At 55.2% G+C, this 24,265-nt stretch overlaps 6 protein-coding genes across 6 annotated transcripts; 3 read left to right on the forward strand and 3 right to left on the reverse strand.

Annotated features, from left to right (window-relative positions):
- Positions 1-955: 955 nt before the first annotated feature.
- Positions 956-3,036, forward strand: GCG54_00000757 (uncharacterized protein; the record flags this gene model as incomplete). The annotated part of the gene is given in 3 exon segments (XM_045400890.1): positions 956-1,761; positions 2,573-2,615; positions 2,635-3,036. 3 exon segments carry the CDS (start codon positions 956-958, stop codon positions 3,034-3,036), a joined length of 1,251 nt encoding a protein of 416 aa, XP_045263563.1.
- Positions 3,037-3,465: 429 nt separating this feature from the next.
- On the reverse strand, positions 3,466-5,799 carry GCG54_00000758 (CRAL-TRIO domain-containing protein C23B6.04c; the record flags this gene model as incomplete). Its single annotated transcript, XM_045400891.1, has 4 exons — positions 3,466-3,910; positions 3,992-4,326; positions 4,752-5,041; positions 5,094-5,799. The coding sequence occupies 4 exons, from the start codon at positions 5,797-5,799 to the stop codon at positions 3,466-3,468; spliced, it is 1,776 nt and encodes a 591-aa protein (XP_045263564.1).
- A 2,517-nt stretch (positions 5,800-8,316) lies between these two features.
- GCG54_00000759 (uncharacterized protein) lies at positions 8,317-9,383 on the forward strand (the record flags this gene model as incomplete). Its single annotated transcript, XM_045400892.1, has 2 exons — positions 8,317-8,760; positions 8,826-9,383. The coding sequence occupies 2 exons, from the start codon at positions 8,317-8,319 to the stop codon at positions 9,381-9,383; spliced, it is 1,002 nt and encodes a 333-aa protein (XP_045263565.1).
- A 2,592-nt stretch (positions 9,384-11,975) lies between these two features.
- Positions 11,976-12,942, forward strand: GCG54_00000760 (Oxidase ustYa; the record flags this gene model as incomplete). The annotated part of the gene is made up of 4 exons (XM_045400893.1): positions 11,976-12,381; positions 12,443-12,561; positions 12,623-12,815; positions 12,869-12,942. 4 exons carry the CDS (start codon positions 11,976-11,978, stop codon positions 12,940-12,942), a joined length of 792 nt encoding a protein of 263 aa, XP_045263566.1.
- A 129-nt stretch (positions 12,943-13,071) lies between these two features.
- On the reverse strand, positions 13,072-15,135 carry GCG54_00000761 (uncharacterized protein; the record flags this gene model as incomplete). Its single annotated transcript, XM_045400894.1, has 1 exon — positions 13,072-15,135. The coding sequence occupies one exon, from the start codon at positions 15,133-15,135 to the stop codon at positions 13,072-13,074; it is 2,064 nt and encodes a 687-aa protein (XP_045263567.1).
- A 5,517-nt stretch (positions 15,136-20,652) lies between these two features.
- Positions 20,653-22,589, reverse strand: GCG54_00000762 (Rubrofusarin-specific efflux pump aurT; the record flags this gene model as incomplete). Its single annotated transcript, XM_045400895.1, has 3 exons — positions 20,653-21,624; positions 21,676-22,299; positions 22,353-22,589. 3 exons carry the CDS (start codon positions 22,587-22,589, stop codon positions 20,653-20,655), a joined length of 1,833 nt encoding a protein of 610 aa, XP_045263568.1.
- Between the last annotated feature and the right edge of the window lie 1,676 nt (positions 22,590-24,265).

The following is a 24,265-nucleotide window of genomic DNA, read 5'->3' on the forward strand; positions in this document are numbered from 1 at the left end:
GGAGGCAGGCTGGATGTGTGGAGGACGGCGGAAGGGTTGAGGGCAGCAAGAACACTGCCCGAGAAGCGGACTCCAAGCAGGAGGTCTCGCGATATAGGAGAACGCAGAGAAGTAGCGGTGGCTAGAGGGACGCTCGGATGAGGTGGCCATGCTTTTAATTACCGAGACCCCTCCTGCCTTTGGCATCGAGAAGGCAGGGCACTTGGAAAGTGGTTTTAAGGCTCACCGATGAGTGCCCTCCCAAGAGATACGTCCAACTTCCGTGATAGTTCGCTGTTGCCACCTTCCACTTTCCCATGAGGCCGAGACGACGCAACGGCATATACCCCATGAGCGTCGGGTGCCTTCCCACCTTGACTGGTTCCTGTCGCTTCACTCCTCACGGCAGTCGCTTCTTGCCTTGACATGGCCAGTATTGCCGACGCAGTTGCTCTGGTCAGTGCCCTTCTCCTTCACCTCCGCAGAGTGGTTCTTTCCTACAACCTCGTTATCACAAGTCTCTTGGCCGATCATCTCTCCACTGGGGATCCTCGTACCTTCCTGTCGGCGGTTTCTCTGCCTCTTCCGACGTCATGGTGCCTTCCCTGAAGCCTCTCGACACCACTCATGGAAGGCAGCGTCACGCCTCCTACCGCAGAAGTCTCGCCGATCGTCTGCAACAGGCAACTGCGAGCCCTCTCGCTGGCAAGGCGATGGATCATAAATAACCGCCCTTGATCCCGCCAGTCCCCAGATCTCTCCAACTTCATCTCTCACGTCCCCCAACCACTAGACCTTTTTGCAGCATCAACCACACAACAAATCTTCTACTACAACAGCTTCATCTTCCAGACTTCGTCTGCCGGCTCTCTCCTCAGCCGAGCCTCATCTTCCAACCCTCTTTTGCCCAACGTCTGCTTCCAAGCTCCACAGACGGCAACACGGCTCTTCAAGCATTAACCACACAACGTCCACCATGGTCAAGCTCGCTCTGTGGATGCCCTTGCTCTCGCTTGCAGCCTTCGCTGTGACAAGTCCCGTCCAGAGCTCCCCTGACGGAAGAGACTTGAGGTCAACAGACAGCCACGCTGAGAGCCTTTCCGACAAGAAAGCGTTCATCAAGTCCATCGCTTCAAAGGGCTTCGCCTTTGCCTCCGGTAAAGCCGTCCAAGTCATCGACTCTTTCCCTCAAGAAGTCACCGACCGCGTCTACGCCGACCTCGAAAAATTAGTCATCGCACGCTTCGTCGAAGATGGCACCGACAACAGTAACCATGCGAACGGCATGGTTGAATTTGAGGTTGGAGACTTGAGGTCACTAGACAGCGGCGCTAAGAGCAGTCCCAACAAGAAAGCGGTCATCAAGTCCGTCGTTTCACATGAAATCAACAAGGTCGCCAGTCGAGTCATCAAATTCGTTGATGATGCACAAGAACCCCTTCAACTTGTCGTCATCGACCTTGTCTATGTCGTCCTCAAACACGTCGACACATTGGATGAAATGGGAAATGCTCCTACGAAAGGCGATTCCACTCAAGCCCCTCCGTTCGAAACATTCAACAGTGCCACGGAGTTGATCAAACAAATGATCGCAAGCAACTTCGGGATCGACTTGACACAGACGTTCCACGGAGCCATCCCTGAGGACGTCATGGAGAAGTCCTTTGCAGACTCCAACGACAACAACGACACCCGCGAAGTTGAAATCACCGCAACGGAAGCCCACTCTTCATCCTTGGTGGAGGAATGTCCGCCCGGGTACAAGCTGCATGACTCCTGCGCGTCAGAGGGAAGGCGGTGTCTCGGCTGGGATACGCGAGGGCGGTGCGTAAAGTGGTCTTGCCACTGCGTGAAGCAGAAAAGAGGCCTTGTCGACAGCAACGCCCGCACAGATGAGATCGCTGCAACGGAAGCCCACTCTTCATCCTAGGTGGACAAATGCCCACCAGGAAGGAAGCTGCATCACTCCTGTGCGCACAAGGGACTGTGGTGCGTACAATTTGATTGGCGTGGGCATTGCATGCGTTGGTCTTGCGCTTGCGTGATAGAGGACGGAAGCGCCCCCGGAGGCATGGCTGAGATCGATACGAGCAGTTCCACCAAAGCCTCCCAAGAGATGGTCACCGACGGTGCCGTCGACAATCAGCTTCATGTTGCAAAGGCGTGCCCTCTCGGAAGCCATCGACCCCAGACCTGCATCAAAAGGATCTGCGTCACCAAGAGAATCAAGTGCAAGGAATGGGGATGCCCTTGCGTGAAGGACACCTCCGAGTAATAGGCTGATGTGGCGTTGGATGATGCGAGGGTGATTGCTCGAGTATCGGCAGGGACATTATGGAGAGACGATGCGCTCATGACCTAGGAAACCCGTAATTATTAATACAATCATTATTTCCAATCCTCGAGATTACATGGTGACCCAAAATGTCTGAATGATGCTCCTTGTTCAAAAAAGAAACCGTTAACTGTTGTTGCAGGTGACGTCTGGATCGATGAGCTTGCGGCTGCAGGCACCCCTGCTCGGGATCTGCCGAAAGGTGGGTCCATATGGAGCTGAGGTCCGGCGTCAACATCAACATCAACTTCAACCCAGCCAACTCCTACTCCTCGCGAGCAAACACACATATGCTTTGAAAGTCCGCAAAAAATACCCAGACCATAAAACCAAGCTGCAATGGTTCGTCGACGTTCCCCCAAACCCTTCAGAACCCCTTACCGGAAAGACTAACCCGTCCGCCCTCTCCCAACCAGAACAAGGACGCAAGCCATACGTACGTGCACATGCACCGCGCGCGCGACGCCGACCTGTTTGAGGACTTTTGCAAGGACAGGCTGCCGGACGACGAGGTTCACGTGCCGCCGCAGCACCAGCCGATCAATCCGGAGGACGAGGACGACGTGGTGCCGGACCAGCACGCGGCCTTTGGCATCACCAAGGCGACGCAGCGGCAGAAGGAGGCCGCGTGGAAGGATCTCGGGCTGTCGGGCTTGATGAACCGCGGGCCGCCGATCGTGAAGGGCAAGGGTGCTGCGGGCGGTAGTCGGATGCCGCGGTGAGGAGATTTTGCTACGATGGCGAGATGACGGGGGAGGGTNGCGGTAGTCGGATGCCGCGGTGAGGAGATTTTGCTACGATGGCGAGATGACGGGGGAGGGTGGTGGGATGGCGTTATGGTATACCCGGACATTGTTTTTGAGGGTCATGGATGGAGGATGGAGGTATGATGGCAGAGGTACCTGCTTACGCATCGCGTGGTAGTTTTCGAGAGGGCCGGTCACGCTGTGATGGGCCGATTTCGAGATTGAACAGTTTTATTCATCAACGCAGAGAACATGCTACTCCGACCGTACGATTCAAACAAGCCCAGTGATGATGTGGCCGTCTGCACAAGTGAAATAACCATCGCCGAAAACGCCGCCCATGCCCCATGAACGCCATCAAAACAACCACACTTCTCTTCCTCCCCCAAGCACGACCCAGCCGATCTAGCTCTTGCCCAAATACCCCTCCCTCTCCAACACCTCGGGGCGGAACTTGACCAGGAACACGGTCATGCCGAGCCACATCTCCTTGTCGTCCTTGAGGTTGTGCGCGCTCACGCGCGCGGGGAAGCCGGCGCCGTCGCAGAGGCCTTCGACGATGCCGGCCATGAAGGCGGCGCAGTTGAGCTGGGACAGCTCGCGGGGGACGCTGACGTAGGCGTTGACGAGGGGCTCGTTGTCGATGATCATGTACTCGTCGGGCTTGGCGGGGTCGGCGCTCTTCTCGAGGCGGTCGGCCTGGCGGCCGAAGAGGTGCTGCCAGGCGGACTGCTTGATGAAGTGCAGCAGGTTGATGATTGTGAGGGGCCGCAGCTGCGTGCGCGGGGCTTCGCGGAAGAGGAGGAGGTCGAGGAGCTTGAGGCCTATTGAGTGGCCTTGGACGTTGAGGCTGTGGGGGGTGGATGTTAGCTGTGCTGCGATGGAAGAGGGGATGGGGAGGGGACGGAAGGGAAGGCAGGGCAGGGCGTACCGTTGCTCGAGCTCGGAAATGTCCTTGACGTTGCGCTGGGCGTACGAGACCATCTCGCTGAAGAGGTAGGCGAAGCTGGCCTGGCTGAGCTCGGCGGTCTTTGTGCGGTTGAGGGGGCGGTGGTAGATTGTCTTGCCGTTGGAGGGGTATCGCAGGCCCGGCGTCTCCTTGCCGGGGACGCTCTTTGTTGTTTGGATGTTCGCCATTGTGTTTTTCTTCGTTATTGTTTCGTGGACGGTTGCTGTTATGAAGGTAGCATTGGGCGTGTGGTGTTGTGGGATTCGTTGTTTGATGCGAGCTGTCCGAATCTGGGTGGCTTCGAGAGTGCGCTCGCGCTAGGAGTGACGTTGGAAGGCTGCAAGGGTTTTTGGGGTAGCTTGTGTCGTCGTGGCGGTCGGGCGCGCTGGGGAATTTGGGGCGGTTGATGCAGCCTTATCGGCGATTAGATAAGAGCTGGGGTCTCAACGTCTCACGTTGAACTGTGACAATCCATTCGAACGATGGGGACAAAGAATTGTAGGTAACACTGATATTCTATGGATTGAAACATCTCGTGAAGTAGTACAAGCTGGCTGTACCTATCAAAAAGCTTTGAAATGGTTGTTTTGATTTCCCTCTACGCATTACTCCGAGCGTTTATCGCCCTGTCTATAGATACTGAATACTACGAAATATATGACTGAAAGAAGTTCTGTCCGTCCTTTTGAACTATTGAAGAAAATCAAGCAGCAGCCTTCGTCTCGGCCGCCTCAGCACCCACGCCCTTCTCGGCAGCACCTCCAAGGTAGTCCTCCGACTCGCCAATCAGCTTGCCGCCAGACACCCAACGCGCCGTCCTGGCGTCGCGCTTCTCCTTGCACATGGCGTTGAGGGCGGGCCAGTAGACGTCGTGGTCATACTCGAACTCGAGCTTGCCGTCGCTGAACTCGGTCCACAGCTGCTCCTCGGGGACGTACTGCTTCATGTCCTCGTTGAACTTGAGCTTGTCGCGCGTCATGGGGTCAATGAAGGGGGTGATGAGGCGGAAGAAGCCGTTGACGACCCATGGGACTGTTTTTCATATTAGATACAGCCCATGCAAGAAAAGAATGACCAGACGTACCGTTGATAATGAGGGCCTTGCCGAGACGCTCGGGGTAGTGCGTCTGCAGGATGTGCAGCACCTCCCGCGCGAGGCCGATGCCGGGGGCGGTGTTGCCGCGGCTCTTGGAGGTCTTGAAGTTGATGAGCAGGGCGAGCTTCTCCTGGCCGGCGGGCATGACCTCGATGACGCGCTCGAGCATGAAGACGAGGTGCTGGACCTGGCGCGGCGAGGGGTCCGTGTTCTGGCGGCCCGGGTTGAGGTAGTGGCAGGGCCGGCGCTCTTTGTCGAAGCCGAGGATGATCTGCTTGCCCGTCTCGTTCTCGGGCGAGATGTGCTCCGGGGTCAGCGCCTCGACGCCGTACTCGCGGCGCCAGGCGAGCGTCTCGAGCAGGCGCTTCTCGGCGTCCTTGGTCACCCACTTGGTCGCGCGCAGGTAGCGGAGGAGGCACTCGCGCGTGAGCCACTGGCGCTCCGAGTCGGTGAGCGGGCCGGACTTGTCGGCGTGGGCGGCGGTCGGGCACTTGACCTCGGACCAGGCGCGGGCCTGGGCGAGGAGGGCGTCGTACTTGGACTGCTGGTCGGGGGTCAGGGGCGTGATGGCCGGGGTGGAGGAGGCCGAGACGGGGGCGGCGAGGGGCGTCTTGCGCGGGCCGGCGGCGGGCGCGGAGGATTTCTCCTCGGTGCCGGGGTAGGCCGGGGGTGGTTGATCGGCGACGGTGGCCATTGGCGGCGAAAGGGGGGATGAGTGCTCGGGGGTGTTGCGGTTGTTGCGGGCTGGGGGTGGTAGTGGCTCTGTGCCGCAAGGGGGTAGCTTAAGGGTGTGATCGGACGTGTTTGACCCGACTTTGACCTGACTTTGTCTGTGTGAAAGGGATCTGCGGGGAGGGGAGGGGGGCGTGTTGAGTTTGCAGAATGGCACGTTGCGGTTCGTGTCGTGTCGTGTGGTGGGTGAGTTGCTAAAAGTCGCTACGTTGATGGGAAAGGGGGGCGGACCGAATGGGAGTAAGGGACTTGTGTACTTGGGTACTTGTGAACTTTGTCAATCCTCGAGGTCTGGCAGGTCTCAGAACTCGGGAGGAAGAGGAACAGAGAAAGAGAGGTTGGGCGTTGACTCTGACTGAGTGAGATACTTTTTGGGTGCTTCTCACACCGCCAGAATTCAATTCTAGATGGATTTGTGCTGACGCGGTAGTGATTTCCGGTGTGTTGAGATGAAATGAGGTGAGCCCATGCCGGGAAGCTCAGTTCCGGGCGATAGTGTCCGCACCAAGAGCCCAAGGGTCCCGCTGCCGTGCCTTGCGTTGCCCAAAGTTCCTCTTTACAGAATGATACTGTGACCTTGACGTGCTTAGGATCGTCACTGGCAAATGGGACTTGGGTATTTCAGAGGGAATTATTGATGCATTATGGATGCATCTGGGGAAGAAACATTGCAATCTCATGTGCTCTGACTAAGATGATCCTTCCAAAGGTGCAGATGGATGGACTTGTGTGTGTTCTACAGCCTCTGCTGTGCTCTACCTCTGCAGGTGCCGCCGCCAAGCAGCAGCTCAGGGACCAAAAACCGTTGAAATCCGATTTCTGGGAGGTGCAGGACCCTGTTGTCGCCTGCTGCAGCTGCAGCGTCTCGGCAAAACCCCGCGCTAGACCGGATAAAGAGTGCACCGGTTACAATGCTGGTGGAAGGAGTGAGTCCGCTGAACATCCAGATCGCTTCCTTCCTGACCTGAAGATAGAGTGGTGATCCGGTACGTACTCCACCAAAGATCCAGCCAATGACGCCGGCGGCGAGTTTTGCGGAGTGGTCGCGACTTGAAACCTCGGATCTTCATCAACCTTCAAGACAGCGCGTCACCCGCAGGCCTTCCGACGACTTCCTGTCTCTCATTGAGTCATTGCAGCTGCCATCTTCTCGCGGCCTGTCAATGTCAACAGCGCCCAAACCAGGGCCAGGTCCGTCTGTCACTACGTACGGCACATGCAGAGACGAACCTACCCACCGTCACCACCACCATGATGGCACATCCACAACAACCATATCACCACCCATGTCCGATATGATGGCCATAACGACACGGCATACACTACAACCTCGCTGTACGTACATGCCACACAGTAAGACATCACTACCACAAACATCAACAAGAACAAGCCACCGACCGCTTGTTTGGGTCCAGCAGGCGTTCTCTGCCGCTTCCGCAACCCGCAAGCATGGCCCAACGATCGTCCGCCTCCCCGCCTGGCCGGCTGCCCTCGCGTGGTTTCAAGTCAAGAATAATCCATCTCGATGAAAAGATGGAAGCCGCAAGAAACAGACGTGCCATTGGGTCGGCCGGTCCCTCGGGCTTCCGTGTCCGTGGCTGGGCGATTGATCACGCTGGCCCTTCCCAACTGCCCGGAACGCCAACCATCCGAGCCTGTGGCTGCAGCCGAGCGTCTGGCTTCTCTCCCTCCCGAACACCAGCGCATGCGGCCCTTGTCACGTAGTGTCAACCGCTGCGTCCATGGAAGGTAGTCCCCACTACCGTCCGTCCCTCCCTTCCCGAACGGTGGAAAGCCTGAACTCGGTTCTTCGTTTCCGAACCATGGGCCATCCCTCCAAGCTTCCACACCACATCAGACACACCACCACCACCACAACCACTTCCACCTAATTACCATGTACACAACGACAATGGATACACCAAGCAACAACAAGCGTCGTCTAGTCCAATCACCCTCCCGCCCGAATATGCATCCTACACACAAACCATGAACTCATCCCATCCGTGCGGGCACGCGCCGTCGTCCCACAATGCCAGAAACTTTGGATCCCAGAGACCACTCCTCCTGTGACTGGCAACCGCCCTTTCCGTTCCACCCTTCATCGTAGTCGCATCCGTTCTTAAGAAAGACATCTCGGGAGAGCCCTGTCTTCCTCTTGTCGGCTCATGGACGGATCGTCGTCACATCAACCCGCCCCCCTTCCTCAAGTGTCCCTCCCCGCCGACGAACGAGTCCAGTTCAGCCGTTGTAGCCCCTTCGGGAATTTGCATGTCCATCACTGATCGACGCGGCTCCCGGTCTTGAAAAGAACCGGTACCGTAACCTCGCCGCAGAGTATATTTCCCGGATCGACCGCCAGGATTCAACCTCTTTTCGCATCCGGATGTTTCACCGCCCCAATCATACCTCCTTCTCCCGTCAGCTCCAAGTCGCACCGAGAGAGAGACTCAGAGACTGAGAGCTTCTTAAAGCAACCATGGTCACCCTCCTCCCCTCCCTCTGGCCATGCCCAGATCTCAAGAAAGTCTCTCTCCACGCCCCCGAGAGCCTGTCTTCGTGGTTCAACATGCCGTTCTCTACCTACCTCGTCCAGGCCTCCGTCGCGGCCCTGCTCGTCGTCCTCGGCGTCCACATGCAGACCACCGCCGCCCAGGTAACGCCGCCGACCTGCACAAACGTCGACCAGCCGAACCCCCTCTGGGCCCAGCACCCCAACAACGCAACAGGCGTGCTCAACGTCACCATGGCCATCTTCCCGATCCCCATGGCCGCCGCGCGCCAGATGGTCCCCTTCGCCATCCTGGAAAACAACCTCCGCGCCGTGATGCCAGACTTCCCCGCCGGCATGTACCCTGTCGTCGTCCAGGCCGGACACGACCACGACATCCGCTTCCAGGACTTTGGCATTCCCGACTTCAGTGTAAGACTTACCTGCTCCCGAGACATTCTTCCGTAGAGCCACTCACTGACACACTTGGCGCACAGAAAGCTGGATACGAGTTCCCCTTCCTGGACCTCCTCGGCGACGGCACGTCCAACTTCCGCTGGGCCCCGGAGCAGCTCATCTCCGAGACCAACCCCGCCGCCGTCACCGGCTCCCAGGCCTACGGCACCACCGTCCACGCCGCGACTTTCGCCCCGGACTGCAACGCCTACAGTGCCCTCTCCACATGCAGCGGCAGCACCTACTTCAACGGCTCCTCCGCCGCGGGTGACAAGCGCATCTCCCTTACCATGCGCCGTGCCCCCGACCAGCAGCCGATCCCGTACACGCTGTCCATGTTCGACAGCATCATCAACCAGCCCATCTTCGCCAACGGCACCGCCTGCGACCAGCAGATCCGCCTCTTCAACACCTCCCTGTCCCAGGGCGCCTTCGAGCCCGTCCCCGTGCGCGGCACCGTCCGCTCCAGCCTGGGGCCCTTCCCCGCCGACGCGGCGTTTGGGGATGTGGCCGGCTTCCAGGTCGCGACGCCGTTCATCGAGAACAACTACCTCCCGTGCGATATGTTTAGAGGATACAACCCGGTTAAGACCACTTGATACCCCCTCACTGCAATGTTTAATGTTTTCTTCTTATTTGTTTTTCGGAGTTTTGTGTTGGGCCAGCCGAACCGAGAGTTGGGGATGGAGTGGCCCGGACCGTTTATGAGCTCACGATGGATATGACCCCCGTATATATTCATACCTACACATATAGGGAGTTTGGGCTGCGCGCTGCAGCTGCTCCCATGGAACGTAATACACGAAGGCAGGCCTGATGGCCTTGCTATTTTTCTCCACAAAGGTTGGACATTGACAGTTGACTTAAAAATCTGCAATCAGCGTAGTGGTGACTTACACACATCAGGAAAGCTTGTCTTCTCGCGTGCTTCTCGGGAGACACCACCAAATTACTCAGCAAATAGCATTCAACATCTGATCACGTAGGAGAGGGGTATCGCCTGTGAATGCGGCTGACTTTTATGCAGATGTTATGCCAGCTTTCGACCTACCGCCACAAGACCTGGCACCAGGCCGGGAAGGAGATGACCTCGGCCGGCTGAGGCTACATTTTTAATCCATTTTTTCACTCCCAACTTTCGAATCTGGACTCGCGTACTTTGAGGCCTCTGGCGGGCAATGCCAGGTTTACATGGTATGGACTCGTGTCGTACCTCACGAGAGTTGAGTATTCACGTGTAAGCGATGATCAGGGCCTATGTGGATGAGGCAGGCTTCGTGATTGCAAGGCGTCGGACTGGTTTAGGAGATGGGACGCAAGTTCCCGAATAACGAAAATCAACTCTTCCGAATTCGGCAGGTTGAAGACTTCCACAGTTTCTGTTGATGTCTGGAACTCACGACTGCCGCCGGGGTGAGGATGTCGAAGGTGAAGGATCATGGGTCACTGATGTAGTTGATACACGCAATGAGCTTGTTGGCCTTCACTCGGATATGGTTCAAGCGGTTAGGTCGCTGAGATCATTGTATCAGTCTGAGAGTGCCAGGCGAGGGGATGGCCAGCAGATGGTCATACAATGGCCTTTCCCGGGAAGGGGGGAAGAGAGGCTGCATTAAGGAACAGGACGGCAAGGGGCTCGCATCCTAAGATTGAGCTGACCCAAGGAAACAACAGCCGTTTAGTTCTCTACTTCCACCGGGCAGCATTGGTTCTGTATGATTTGCACGCAGAAGGCTCTGGATCACTACCATCACCGATCCTGCTTGGATTCGAGCGTTATGTACGTATGAAGGTACTTGGTAGAAGATCCCGATGGCTTGACTTGGGGCAGTCGATCGGGATCTGATGGGTCAGAGTTAGTATTCCAAGTAACTTGCCACTTGTTGGCCATATCTGGTGCCGACCGAGGCATCAGTCAAGAACGTTCACTACAGTACCCAAAGACGGCACCACGTCTGTCCTGCCTGTCGACCCAGCCTCGTCTATTGGGCATTGCACTCCTCCATACCGACCAGGGGTTTGAGCCATCAAAGCTGTCAGCCACAACCCGTCGCTTCAACTTGCGCATCTTGAAATGATGTGCGCCTTGGCACTGACCAAGATCGATGGGGGGTCGCGCATCATCCCATTGACTTTTTGGGGACAATGAAACGACGTCACACCAATCCCTTTTCTTCTCGCACGACGGCCCTGTTTTCGACAATATAATAACTTGTCGTCACCATGCATCCAGCCAAGAATGCTTAAATCAATTTAGAGTCAAGCCTCATCGCCTTCAGCTCGCTAGACGTCCTCTTAAAGATAAGATGGGTTCATGCACGATCGAGGTGAAAGGGCGGGATGGGGGCAGCTAAGGAGCTTATTCGAGATTAATTTGTGGGTGTTGCCAAAGTTGCCGCTGGGCGTGGGGGGAGCAAAAGCAAGCTTACAATCTATTTTATCCCCCGAGGACACTGCCATTGGTAAGTAAATTAATTAAAAACCATTCGCAACGAATCGCAGCGCGGCAAAATCGGAACATTTCATCCCAGCATGCCTGTGTCACTTTTGGTCTTTGGTCTGAAAGAGGAGCGGTAGGGCGGAAGGGCGGCAAGTAGAGACGAGGGGATCGACGAATAGGGCGCCTCAGAAGTCTTGAAGCGGCCACCTTCGGACGGATTGAAAACGCGACTGGAAACACTCGACCAGGAGCTGCAACGTCGCTGGCGGTGGCTTGCGGGGGCCGCTTGGCGCTTTCGGGGTGGGTGAAACGTCCTGATGTGACCTCCCCAGGTCGCTAAATATTCCTTACCACACAGTTCCAGCCACTGCAGAGCCTCCCACCTCCATCTCCCCCAGACTCTAACAGCGACATCCCCTGTCCTGAAACTTCAGCCTCAGACTCTCGTTCGAGACGGGACGGAGACGATGTGGTAACGAAAAGGACTGGCGAGATGGGACGAGGGACAGCCACCATGGCCGACTGAACAAAAGCACCACAGAGCCAGGCGGTGTTTCCCCTTCGTCGCACCCTTCTCTCTCTTCGCCTCTTCCTTCTGTTTCTCTCCTTGGCGCTGGCGCATTTGTTCGTTGGTCCTCACTCATTGTCCGGTCAAGTCTGGCATCGTGACCCTCTTTTTTTAATAACACAAAGTATCTACATTCATTTCTTCCAAGCGGTAGATCCGCCTTACCAAGCAGCAGCAGCAAAGATGGACATGTCAGAGGCAAAGTACGCCAACCTCCACCTCGAGGACGACGACCGCAGCAGCACCGAGGTCGAGGAGTCGCTCATCGGCGGCGGCGACGACAAGTACACCCGCGACTTCGCGAGGCCGCAGAAGAGGAGGAACCGGTGTCTCAGCATGCTCAACTCGTCGCGGTGGTTCGTCGACACGATACTGCTGCTCGTCATCCTCGGCCTGCTCGTCCGCGAGAGGATGGACAAGCCCCCCGTCAACCCCTGGGACTTTGGCGGCGACCTGACGGGCGTCAGCGGCCACTTCCCTCAGCAGATCAAGAAGTTCGAGATGGACTACGAGGGCAAGTACGCCCCCAACGACACGTCAAAGTTCTTTACCGACGAGGTGCTCAACAACTGGAACGAACTGATGCCGAGTAAGTTGGATATCTCCCTCAACTAGGGGGGGTGAGATGAGAATACTAACAAAGGTAACAGTTGGCATGGGTTTCCAATGGGTCAACGACACGCACAAGTACCACGACCTGCCCACCCCCATCGTCTGGCCCGAGAAGACCGTCTTCACCACCTCCATCACCCACCAGCTTCACTGCCTGGTAAGACCTCACTCATCTTGACTCATGGCATAGTATAAAGACGAACTAACACACCGTCTAGTTCGCCGTCGTCCAGACCTACTCCGGTCTCAAGTCCGGCCACGAGATCCCCGACGACCACCACTGGCACATGATCCACTGCTTCTCGTACCTCAGAGAAACCATCATGTGCAGTGCTGACATGGCGCTGGAGGGTCTCGAGACCACCTTCCCCGACCACAACGGTGGCTCCGACGGTTGGGACTCGAAGCACGGTAAGTCTGCGCTACGCCATCGAGACCTTCCCATATTGACGATGCCCTCACAGTGTGCAAGGATTATAATGCGGTCAAGACCTACCTGGAGAGCGTCAGGGCGTACGACGATAGAGAAATCTTCTAAGCCAGCACTAGGCATTTTCATATCAAAAAAAGAGACATATTGGGCCAAATATTTTCAACCTTTGAGGGCATATTCAAGCATCTAATTTCACAGACATACGATACAAATAAAACCTACCAGACTTACCTTTCAAGCATTCCAGTCTTCCTGTTCATACTTCTTGAGAAGCTCTTCATACATCTCGGCAGGCTCACGCAGCTTCCTCTCAAACTCCAGCTCCGCCTCCATCTCCTCTGGCGTGTACAACTCCCACTCGAGCTGCAGATCCTTGGGCAACGGCAACGGCGTACACATCGCACACCCTTCCCCGACATGGCAGTAGCACTCGTTCGGATCAAGCCGCCCGGGATGCAAATACCCCTCCCAACGCGGCCTATCCGCCTCCGGCCCCGTCCAGATTAGCCGCAGATACCGCCTCGGCGACCGCCACAAAACCTCCCAGCTCGGGCCTTTCGTGCGCAGGACCGGATTGATGTCGAAGAACTCGTACCGCAGCTCCCGCTCCCGGAACCGCTTCCACGCGAACGGCGTCAGCGCCCACTTGTCCCACTTCCAGAGGTTCTGGTTCTGCAGGTTTGTATCCTGCCAGAGCTGCCACCCGTGGTACCAGGGGTCGCAGGACACCTCGTACGTCTTAGACAGGCACGACATCGTGACGCAGCGCACCGCCAGCTCGGGGAACAGCCGCCGCTCCCTCCTGTAGTCCCAGTGCCGCGGGCCCGATGCGTCCGCCGGCTTGCTCGACCACGCGCGCACCTCCCCCGAGAAGAACAGCGGCGTGTGCGATGCCTTCATCCGCGAGATGGCGTGGTACATCGTCTTCAGAAACCGCCGCTTCTCCTCCCTATCCATCCTGATGAACCTATCCAGGAACTTGAGCGGCAGACTGCACAGCACGTGGAAGTACCGCGCCATCTCCTCGTCCGGCTGCGCCTCCGGAAGAATGGGCTTGTCTTCATAACGGACGCCGTAGGGGTACCACGCCCTCTGCACGATCGACGGCCTGAAAATCGTGCACCCCATGTCATCAAACTCGGCGTGCGACAACGGCAGCAGCATCCTCCTCTCATGGTCCTCCTGCATCAACCGCTCATCCCACAACCGCTGCCTCATCTCGTAAAACTCGTCGTCCACCTCCTCCTCAAACAGCACCTTCTCCCGCTCCTCGTCGTCCCAGAAGACATTACGCTCATACCGCAACCCCACCGCCGCCGCGTCCTCCTTGATCCCCTTCTTCCACGCGTTGTTCACCTTCGTCGTCCAGTACACGTCCCCGCAGGGTATGTGCTCCCTCTCCAGCGCGTCCCCGAAGTCGCGCAGCATCGCGTCGACTTCGACGGCGTAGTAATTCAGCGTCGCCTTGAACGCGCAAATCACTTCGGTGAAGTCCGTACTCGTCCACCCGCGGAACACCGCCTCTGCTCTTGCCAACCTCGTCGCGTACGTCTCCCCCGCGACGCCCGTCGGCTCGCCATTCACAAACGTCGCCTCGCGCGTCTGCCACCGCGCCCCCCGCGGGAAGAGCGGACGGGCGTAGTACGCTCTCCGCAGGAACTCAAGCCGGAAGAAGGCGCACTGCAGGCGCGGGCGGGTGTCAATCGCCTCCCCGTCCTCGTCGACATCCATATCCACGCCCTCAAATAGCAGCGGCCCCGTCCTCACCCCCGCAAGGCGCCGAAATGCCCACCTAAAATTCTCGGGATCCTCCCCGCCCTGGTCCCTCTCCAAATAACTCCTCTCACCCAGGGGATGCCGCTCAGGCTGCCCGCGCCAGCGGAACGAGCGCCCGTCGCGCCAGCTGTCCTCCCAGTCTGCGAGGCTGTCGTAGTACACCCCCGGGTTCTCCCCGTGGCCGACGTCGCCGATGTGGAAGAGCAGGCCATCTATGATGGACACCAGGGCGCAGAGGTCGTGGAGGTCCCAGTGGGCTGCGTTGCGGGGATCAGCGACGGCGTCGGCTGCGAAGTCGGCGTCGAAGGCGGCGCGGTGCTTTTTCGAGAGGAGCCGGCGGTCGACGCAGGAGAGCGCGATGGGCCAGGCGGAGGGGGCGATGTGGTGCTTAAGGATGGTTAGCAGGTTGTCCTTGAAGGCTTGGGAGAGGGGTGGGGATGTTTTGGAGAGGGTGCGGGCTGAGGCTATGGAGGGTTGGGCGAGGAGCTGGGAGATGAGGTCGTCGGGGGACGGGGTTGCCATTTTGACTGGAGTTTCAAATAGGGACTTGTGTCGAAGACAGACTGAGAGAGGAGAAGAGGCCCCGTCCAGTTTCTGCTGCAAGCAGAGCCCGAAGGCGCGGAAGTGGTTCAGAGTAAAGGGGAGAGTTGAAATTATGCTTCGGTGTCGAAATGGCAGAATATCGTAGAATACGGTTCTAGGTGGCTGAAATTTGATGTAGCCACTCAAGTGAGACCGGAAAGGACTGCGAGAAGTATCAAGCATTCTGGGTACTTGTATGGTGAGATCTGAGTCGTCGAACAAATGTAGAGTTATCAGACATCCACTTTTCATGCTACTGTAGATGTTCTGTGTTGACACAAAGACATTGTTTCAAGCTCAAGCTCTCATCCCGAGTCGTCCCAAGACCTAGCTCCATAACACAAAGGTTGTCAAAGGAGTTAGACAACACTCCTTGACCCTTATCAATAGTCTTTGTCACAACAAAACAAAGTTTCGGTTCCCAATCCTCCCAGCCAATGACTTTTTCGAAGACTCCAAAACGAACTTGTGAAGTCACAACCCACCTCACCCGACTTACACGATCATCGTCGCCAACCCAAGTCTGCCCACGCAACACCTCAACCCCAGACTCTCAATCAACTCCACAGCATCTCCACCGCAACCTCATGAGCTTCTCGTCGTCCTGGTGAGTCATCAATCAAGGCCTTGTTGGCTCAGTGGTAAAGCGCCTCACTAGTAATGAGGAGATCGGGCGTTCGATTCGCCCACGAGGCAACTCAACATGTTCTAGCGGACGGGTAATCCGTTCCGTGTTCTTTTTAAGTATTTTGTGAGATTTTGAGGGGTTAATAGTAATATTTTGTCATTAAGATTAATACTTCTGTTGTCGATATAGACAGCTTAAAAAAAAGAGATTTACTGCGATAATAAACTGTTAATTTAATACCTACCTAAGAAGAAAGTGACGCTAGTTCTTATTGGATGTAAGATGCCCAGCAAAGCTCACAGTAATCTAGCTTGAGGTTCTGAAAAGCCCTCTCTCTAATCATACTAATTTACTACGCAGCATAGTTATATAGTACTTCATCGCAGCTCTGAAGGTAAACTTGGCAACATGTCCACCATCGCAGGAACACAGGGCTATTTTGAGATTAAGGTCAGGTGATGCTGCAAATGTGCAGGGAAAAATGTGCAATTGCTGCACCTTCACTGCAATCTTTACCTCCCTCGAGGGGGCATCTTCGCCGCGACCCTAAAACAGCTCAGCTCGAACGGTGCATCAACCAGCTAGTGTAGTCACTGATTGTGGTGCTAACCAAAAATTGGAACATTATCTGTTCTTTTATCAAAAATGACTACTTGACTTGATACAAACAAAGTGCAACGTGATAGATGTAGGTTATCACGTCTGTCCGCTCTGGCAGTGAGACTGCAATGTAGCTTCGCCCAGTGGCCGTAAGATGCCGACATTTCCCTTGAAAGCTTCCTAGTTCAGGTCCCAGTGTTCCCATTCAGCGTCAGTCTATCCCAAAAGATTTTTATGCTGAATCCAAGATCGCGGGTTTTCAAGGCCATAAGGCTGCATATTTTGACCCAAATCATTGGGTCTTAACCCATTTTCTGGAGTTCTGCACTGCAATCTCAACCGCCCCCGAGGACACTCATGAGCGGCTGCAGCTATGCTGCATACTGTCTGAGCCACGCCGGGCAGTCATTCATCACAATCAGTCGTCAGCCGCGCTGCGGCCCGAGCCAAATACTGCACTGCAATTTTAACCCCTCTCAAGGCAGTGAATTGAGCCTGTGTTTTGATGAAAGGTCAGACTTGTGGAAGTGTCATGGTGGAGACAACCGCCAAGAACCCCTCCAAGGAACACGGCAAAGCCTCGAGCCAATTCTGGCATCTCTATAGACGGTAATTGACGCAATATATTCATTTCGTCAACAACTGAGCTAGGAAATATGTTGTCGCGCTCGAGACAAAGTCGGCGTGACAACTTCGCTCTGCCTATTGGCGACGAGGTCAGCTAGGCTTGAACAAAACATCAAGCCGTGTAGCGTCGTGAACTTACATCAAGATATCCATGTCGTCCAAGTGATCATTTCAAAAAATTGACTTAAGACGGATTTGTAGCCTACAGATCAAAGTATTTGAGAATACCTTCCTTCGCTGCATTTTCAACTCTTTGCTCAAATACCGCAGAAGAAGAAGCCGGCAATAGCCTTTTTCCAACGGCTACTAGCAGCTGTTCGAAGCGTTTTGGAGGCCTTCCTCAGAGTTCCCAGTTGTAACGCACCATCCATCCCGCTAAACTGGAACTGCTGGCCGCATTCTCTATCCCTGGTTTGCAATCAAGCTACTGCAAGCAGAACACTTCGTGGAAGCAGGGGTCGTCCGTTGAAATTCTGCACGAGGCTGAATAGCTAGTAATCAATGTTGAAACGCTCCAATAGCAATAAGAAGCAATATCATGCAGGCTTGCACTGCAATTTTATCGCCCCTGGAGGGAGTGAACCTAGGCGAGCCGAAAGTGATGCCTGCCATATATGTCACCCTGCATGATATCCCTGCATGATCTCGGCCTTGCGTTGCATCTTCACTGCATCTTTAACCCCTCTTGTACTTATTAACCTAATCATTTTGCCGTATTCACGATTAGCTGTCCGGTCCAGTGAATAGGTAGTCAAGTGGAAACTTCCATACCCATCAAATTACTGCTGTTAAAAGCCAATGCTAACATTGATGGACACGCATGCCTGTGTTACGAGATGCTCTCCGAGCTTTTGTAAGGTCGTCAACAGTCTGTAACTCAGAGATCTGTCGGAGAATATTGCCGTCAAGCATTCCAGTTGTTCCGTTGATGCAGCTAGGTAGTGTAAAGGATTCGCTGGAATTCTAGTCTGTTTTGTGACCAAGCCTACATCGAACATCTCGAAACACATCAGAATATATGGTCAACTGGGCAATTTACGAAGACACTACCTTTCTTCGTCGCATTTAGTGTTCAGCAGTGCCTTTGCTCCTTCATCGCAACCCTGGACACCAGCTTGACAACACAACGCCAAGCAGACTGTACGGTGACGACGACGGCTCAGCTCGCCTCTTCTTTGGCCTTAACCCGGTGACAAAAATATGACTTTTCCCATTATCCGGAAGAGCCGGGATTTCCTTTGAGCTTTTGGGTACCATTAGAGAGGAAACTTCATTCACTCATGACCGGCTCTGACAGGATGACTGCAACGGCGGATTTCGGTAACTTGGATAGAGGTATGGAAAAGACACTCGCCCGGTGCGTTCGCTGGAAATCTGTCTCGTGCCAACGGTCTACCTATTTTGGTTGCCAAGGCTGCCGGACTGCATAATTGGTTCACTGCAACTTAGCCCGCTCCCGAGCCGGCTGCAACCGGCGTCCAATCATCATGCATGAGAAGCTCAGGTTGAAGCAAATTTCCCAATTCACTGCAATTTTCACCCTCCTCGAGTCAATGAACTAGTTCTCTGGACGATTGGCCTCAACACAGAAGTACCAACCCGTAAAATGGGACTCAATGGTAACAATGAGCGCGGCTCTCTATCGTACAATTGCCATGTAGACCAGACGATGAAATTCCCCATTGTACTTTAGAGTGAGCAAAACTCTCTCAACTAACCAAAGTATCATCATTCTCTCAGTCTATGTCCTTTTCATCGGTATATTCACCACAGCAACAGACTGGGCGAAGAACCTGCTCCTCTGGCTCTGAAGCTACGCTCGACCCTGTACGTGGTTGTGCATTTTGTCTTGAACATGCCCTATGGGAGGGCGAATCTGAAGATGGCTATACTGTAGACGACTTTACTACTAACTAAGTATATAGAGAATTTGACCTAATAGAATAAGTATTATAATTCTAACATATATTATACCCATGTATTATCTAAAGCTAATCACTTCACTGTATTCTAAAACCCTCGCAAGGAAACAACAGCAGCAACAGCGGGCAAAGTTCCAGGAGGCGATTCAGTCTTTGCCTAGTAGTAAGCGTAGTTTTCTGCCGTTCGCTCAGAATCGTCGCAGTTTAGGTCGGGTGATGGCATGTTGTGCTCCATGTCGAGGCAGCTAAACTTCCAATAACAAGACAATATGGCATTACTTTCTCAGTCTTGAACAAGCTTTTCAATACTATTTCCATATCAATGGTGCCGATGGTGAGTCTGCCCCTTCAGTTCCGAAGCCACAGCTAACCCTGCACATGCTTATGCTCTTCTATTGCCTTGATTACTGGGTGCCGTAGGTGGTAGGGCACATACCGCCACCGCCAATTAGAATCCGGAGTCCAGAAACACTGCAGACGCTACTGTCAGCCAAGAAACTGTGCAAAAAAGTCTCAACCAATGGTGTTTCTAATGTTATGCTATGTGGCTTCTGACATGCATGTTAGTTCCATCTCTTGGTGCGTAACACAGATGGTACCGGAGCAGCACTGCGTTTTCATCGCCCCCCGAGGGAAGAACACAGGCGTGATGGGGGAAAAAAAACAAAGCCGGCTCGCCAAGAGGCGACGTAAAGGAGGTTTCGTGACTTCAAGGGGCCTCAGTGACGCCCGGGCAGTAAAACATACCCCTCTTACGTTGAGTCTGGCTATCAACAAGTCTGCGATCATTCAGGTGAGATTTTCATGCCGTCAACAACGTCAACACATCAATGTCTACCTGCGTGAAGACTAATTTTCATAAAGAACATCCCAAGAGGGAGAGCACTCAACACCCAAGACGATGCCTCTGGAGGCTTACTAGACCGTCACCGAAATCACCAACTCCTCCAGTGACGAAGAACTAATTCCGAGGGAGCGACCTCGTTCTAATCACCAAAACCACAGGGCGGATGGAGAATCTGCTCCTTGCCGAAGCGAGAATGGACCTAACACATGGTCATACAGTTCTGCCTTGAACATGTAGAAGAGCCTATTGGAATAGGGTAGGGCGCTTACCTAGTTAGAAACCACGCGTGCGTAAGGAATGCACGTACGTATTTGAAGCCCACGCGCTTATGCGCATTAGTAGCGTTCTTCTTAGAAACCAACATCCTGCAGCGGTCCTTTTGCCGCGCCATGCACTTTGTTCCTACGCATAAAGCACCCCCCTTTTCACTATGAGAATCACGAATATGGTGGCACACCAGACGCTACTGCTGGTCAAGCAAAAGTGCAGAGTGTCTGAGCCAATAGATGTGATATTGTAATTCTGATAAGCATTACACATATGCACCTAACGTAAGCGAGGCCGCAGGCTTCACCGCAATTTAAACCCCCCCCAAGGGAATGAATGGAGAAGCCAGACGTTCAGTATACAAAAGATAGATTGCGATTAAAAAAGGTCTGCTACTACGACTTCGAGATGGTTGGGTTAGGTGGGAAAGTTGGGTCCTCTCGTGTTCGCGAGCTATCACGAACAGGCCGGCACGCTCTTCAAGGAACCGAAGCATACGTCATCATTAAATTTTACCAGAGCTTAACCAAGTATCAAAACGCCAAATCAGCCATTCTAATTACCCTTCACCGTTTCCCATCTTCCCCTTCCCTCACTCCATCTTTACTCGCCTCTTTCCCCCCCTCAACCTTCTCCTCAACAGCCGACGCCGGCGCAGCAGCCGGGACAACATCCCCAGCCGCAGCCTTCGCCGCCTCCGCATCCTCCTTGGCCTTCTTCCTCGCCTGCTCCTCCTTCTTCACACTCTTCCACTCCACGCCCGCCGTGCCAATAATCACCGCACAGCACAAACTCACACCAGCAACAAACACCGTCCTCAACGACTCGTTATACGCCTCCAGCGCCGCCCCCCTGACGTCGTCCGGGAGATTAACCACAGTCGTCGCGCCATCACCCCTCAAATCCACGCCCTCGAGCCCGGGGACACCCCTCAGCCTGCTCACGAGCTCGTTGCTGAGGATGCTCTGCCCGATGGAGTTGCTCACCGCGCCGCCGAGGGTCTGCATGAACATCATGATGCTGATCCCGATCGAGATGTCCTTGAGCTCGAGCACCGTCTGCGCGACAATGTTCACCGTCGGGAATATCAGCCCCATCCCGACGCCGTAGATGACCTGGTACCCCGCCCACGCCGCCGCGCCCGAGTTTACTCGTAAAGTGGTCAGGAGCCCCGCGCCGATGCACATGAGGACGTTGCCGGCGATCATGACGGGGCTGTAGTAGCCGATGCGCGTGATGATGCCGCCGGTGATGACGGAGAAGACCATCATCGTGAGCACGAGCGGCAGTGTGCGGATGCCGGAGTCGACGGCCGAGTAGCCCTTGATGGCCTGGAACCAGATCGGGATGTAGTAGGTGAACATCATGGCCTGCGCGCCGAGGGTGAGGGCCGCGAAGGCGGCGAAGCCGATGGAGCGCTGGGTGATGATGCGCGGGGGCACGGTGGCGGTCTTGGGGAAGAGGATCTGGATGGCGATGAAGGTGATGAGGAAGACGCCGGCGAGGACGAGCAGGGCGATGATGCGCGCGCTGTTCCACTTTGATATTGTTAGCTGGCACTCGTCTTGGAACCAGGGATCATGACTTACATCGTACTCGACGCCACCCCACTGCAGCGCAAGCAGCAAGCACACCGTCCCAGGCACGACAATCGCCGTCCCCGCAAAGTCCAGCTGCTTCAGCTTAGCCTTCAACGGCAACCCGCCCGCGGGCCCCCGTCCTGGCGCCTTCAGGATGAAGAAGATGACAAACAGCGCCGCCACGCCGAGCGGCAGGTTGATCCAGAAGCACCACCGCCATGTCGCGCTGGACGACGTGAAGGCGCCACCGAGCAGCGGGCCGGCGATGGAGGCGACGCCAAAGACGGCGCCGAAGAGGCCCTGGTACTTGGGGCGGCGGTGCAGCGGGACGGAGTGGACCATGACCATGGTGGCGCCGGAGCCGATGCCCGCGCCGCCGACGCCGGCGATGGCGCGGCCGAAGATGAAGGCGACGGAGTTGGGGGCCGAGCCGCAGATGGCGGAGCCGACCTCGAAGATGACGACGGTGATGGTGAAGACGGTCTTGATGTCGAAGAAGGCGTAGAGCTTGCCGAAGAGGAGCTGGAAGGCGCACGAGGTCAGGAGGTAGGCGGAGCCGTACCAGCCAATATCGGTGACGGAGTGGAAGTCGTCGGTGATTTGGGGGATCGCGGTGGCGATGATGAGGCGGTCCTAGGTTGTTTCGTCAGTATTGAGTACTTGTGACGGTCTGAGGGTTTCATTACCATTGCGACGAGGAACATGGACACAAGCAGCGAGAACATGATCAGGAACAGCTTGACGCCCATGGGATACTGCACCTCCGGCGCTGCGGGCTTCGGCGTGACTTCCTTGGTCGGCTCCTGCTGCGCTTCCTTCTTGAGGTCATCGTTGGTGTTGCTCGTTCGCGGTTCAGAGGCGGGTTGGTCGACCGGCGGAGAGCCGACGGCGACCTCTTCTTTGCGACGCTTCTTGAACAACATTGCGGCGGGTGCCTTCGTCTATTAAGTTTCGTTCGATGATGGCAGATCGAGTCCGCCAAGTGCTCGTTTTGCTGATTATCCTGCCGTCGTTCGTATCTCAGTGTTCGGCCCAGAGGTGTCCCAAGTGATTCTGTGCTTCAACAAGAAGGTTCGGTATCAACATTGGCAGGAACCCAAAGGGACTGTAGTCGTGATGGACACGCAGCTCCAAGGAACAATCCGCAGAGACGAGTCGTCCCTCCCCTGTTATATCCTTCGATCCCTCGTTCGTGAAACCCAAACAAGGAAAGATCAAAACGCACACAGAGAGATTTCGCATCCCAGGACCCAAGACAAAAAAAACAGAGCCTCCAAACTTGGCTCCCGCTGCACGACACCAACGCCAATCACAGCCAAAGTCCCTTTCAGAAGGAAGCAACCCTTGGCACCGAGCGACTCACTCGCCGCCGCTGCGTTGCCGGGGTCTTGCCACGGTCCTTCCCTGTTTACCCCACTCATACCCGCGCTGCGGGGGCTTTCCATTGGCCAATGCGCACTTGTAGCATCTCGGCGAGCTGAAAAGGGAAATCGTCCAACACCGCCCAAAGAAGGGACGGGACCTGGGCGGCCGAACCTGGGCTTTTTACAAGTTACTGTATTCTTCCCCCGGGGCATTTCCGTGTGTTGCACTGAGACATTGCAAATTCGAGCGTGCCTGAGATTAACCGTCTGGTGCAGATGGTTGCAGATGCCATCTCGGCGAGCGTATTAGGAAAGGTCGCGGGATCCATCTGCAAGCCGGCTTGGCCCTGCAAAGCGGGATGAGCCTGCCTGGGTGATGCAATTCCCGGATGGACAGCCACTTTGACAGAGGCTCAGTCTGCACTCAGGCCCAGGCAGATGTTCCTTATATCAGCCAAAGTCCCTTTTCTACGCCAAACCGAACATGAGAACGAGCTAGATGTGGAGTACCGAGGCTTGCGTGCTTACTTGCCAGGCCAGAAAGATCTCGCCGAGATCGACAGCTTACAGCACAGCCAGCGTTACCTCTTTGAATCGAACAGGGCGAGAGAATGGTGAAATGGTACTTTGGTATTGCGATCTATTGATTTCGGTCATCATTAGTCAAGAAGGTTTCATTCTATCAGCCCTACAGCCACGCCTGCAACCTCAACCTCGAATCGAGTCTCCATGACCAGGCACAGCCTTCGCAGCTACGACTCGTAAAGTCTGCGACTCTTCCAACAATAATCTACCAGCCCATGAACCTTCACCGTTGGAGAAAAGTATCTAGAATTGTGGTTTACCACACATTCTCGACAAGGAGACTCTTTGGAGATCCCACTTCGTCTTCACTCGTTCATCATCCCAGGACTTCTTGTAGACAACTGGCGATGGCCCTCCTTGCATGATACCGACATCACCTGGACTCAAGCGGTCCCAAGGCCTACACCCGAGCTCGATCTCTGCCACTATCTTTCCAATACTGGACCCCCAAAGAATACCGCTCAATCATCACATCTTGAATCTTTCCGCCCTTCGCCTTCTCTGACATCGCATAACAAGATCGCGAAAAGCGACGTCGTCCAGCAGCTCCGCTCCCTCAAATAGACATGGCAACTGGCATTTCCAGGCCACAGTGATCCCCCCTTCGACAATTACCGAGAGGCCTGCGGTGACATACTCGGTATACGAGC

This window comes from Colletotrichum gloeosporioides (assembly GCF_011800055.1).
Source record: "Colletotrichum gloeosporioides strain Lc1 chromosome Unknown consensus_50, whole genome shotgun sequence".
Taxonomy (NCBI): Eukaryota; Fungi; Ascomycota; class Sordariomycetes; order Glomerellales; family Glomerellaceae; genus Colletotrichum; species Colletotrichum gloeosporioides.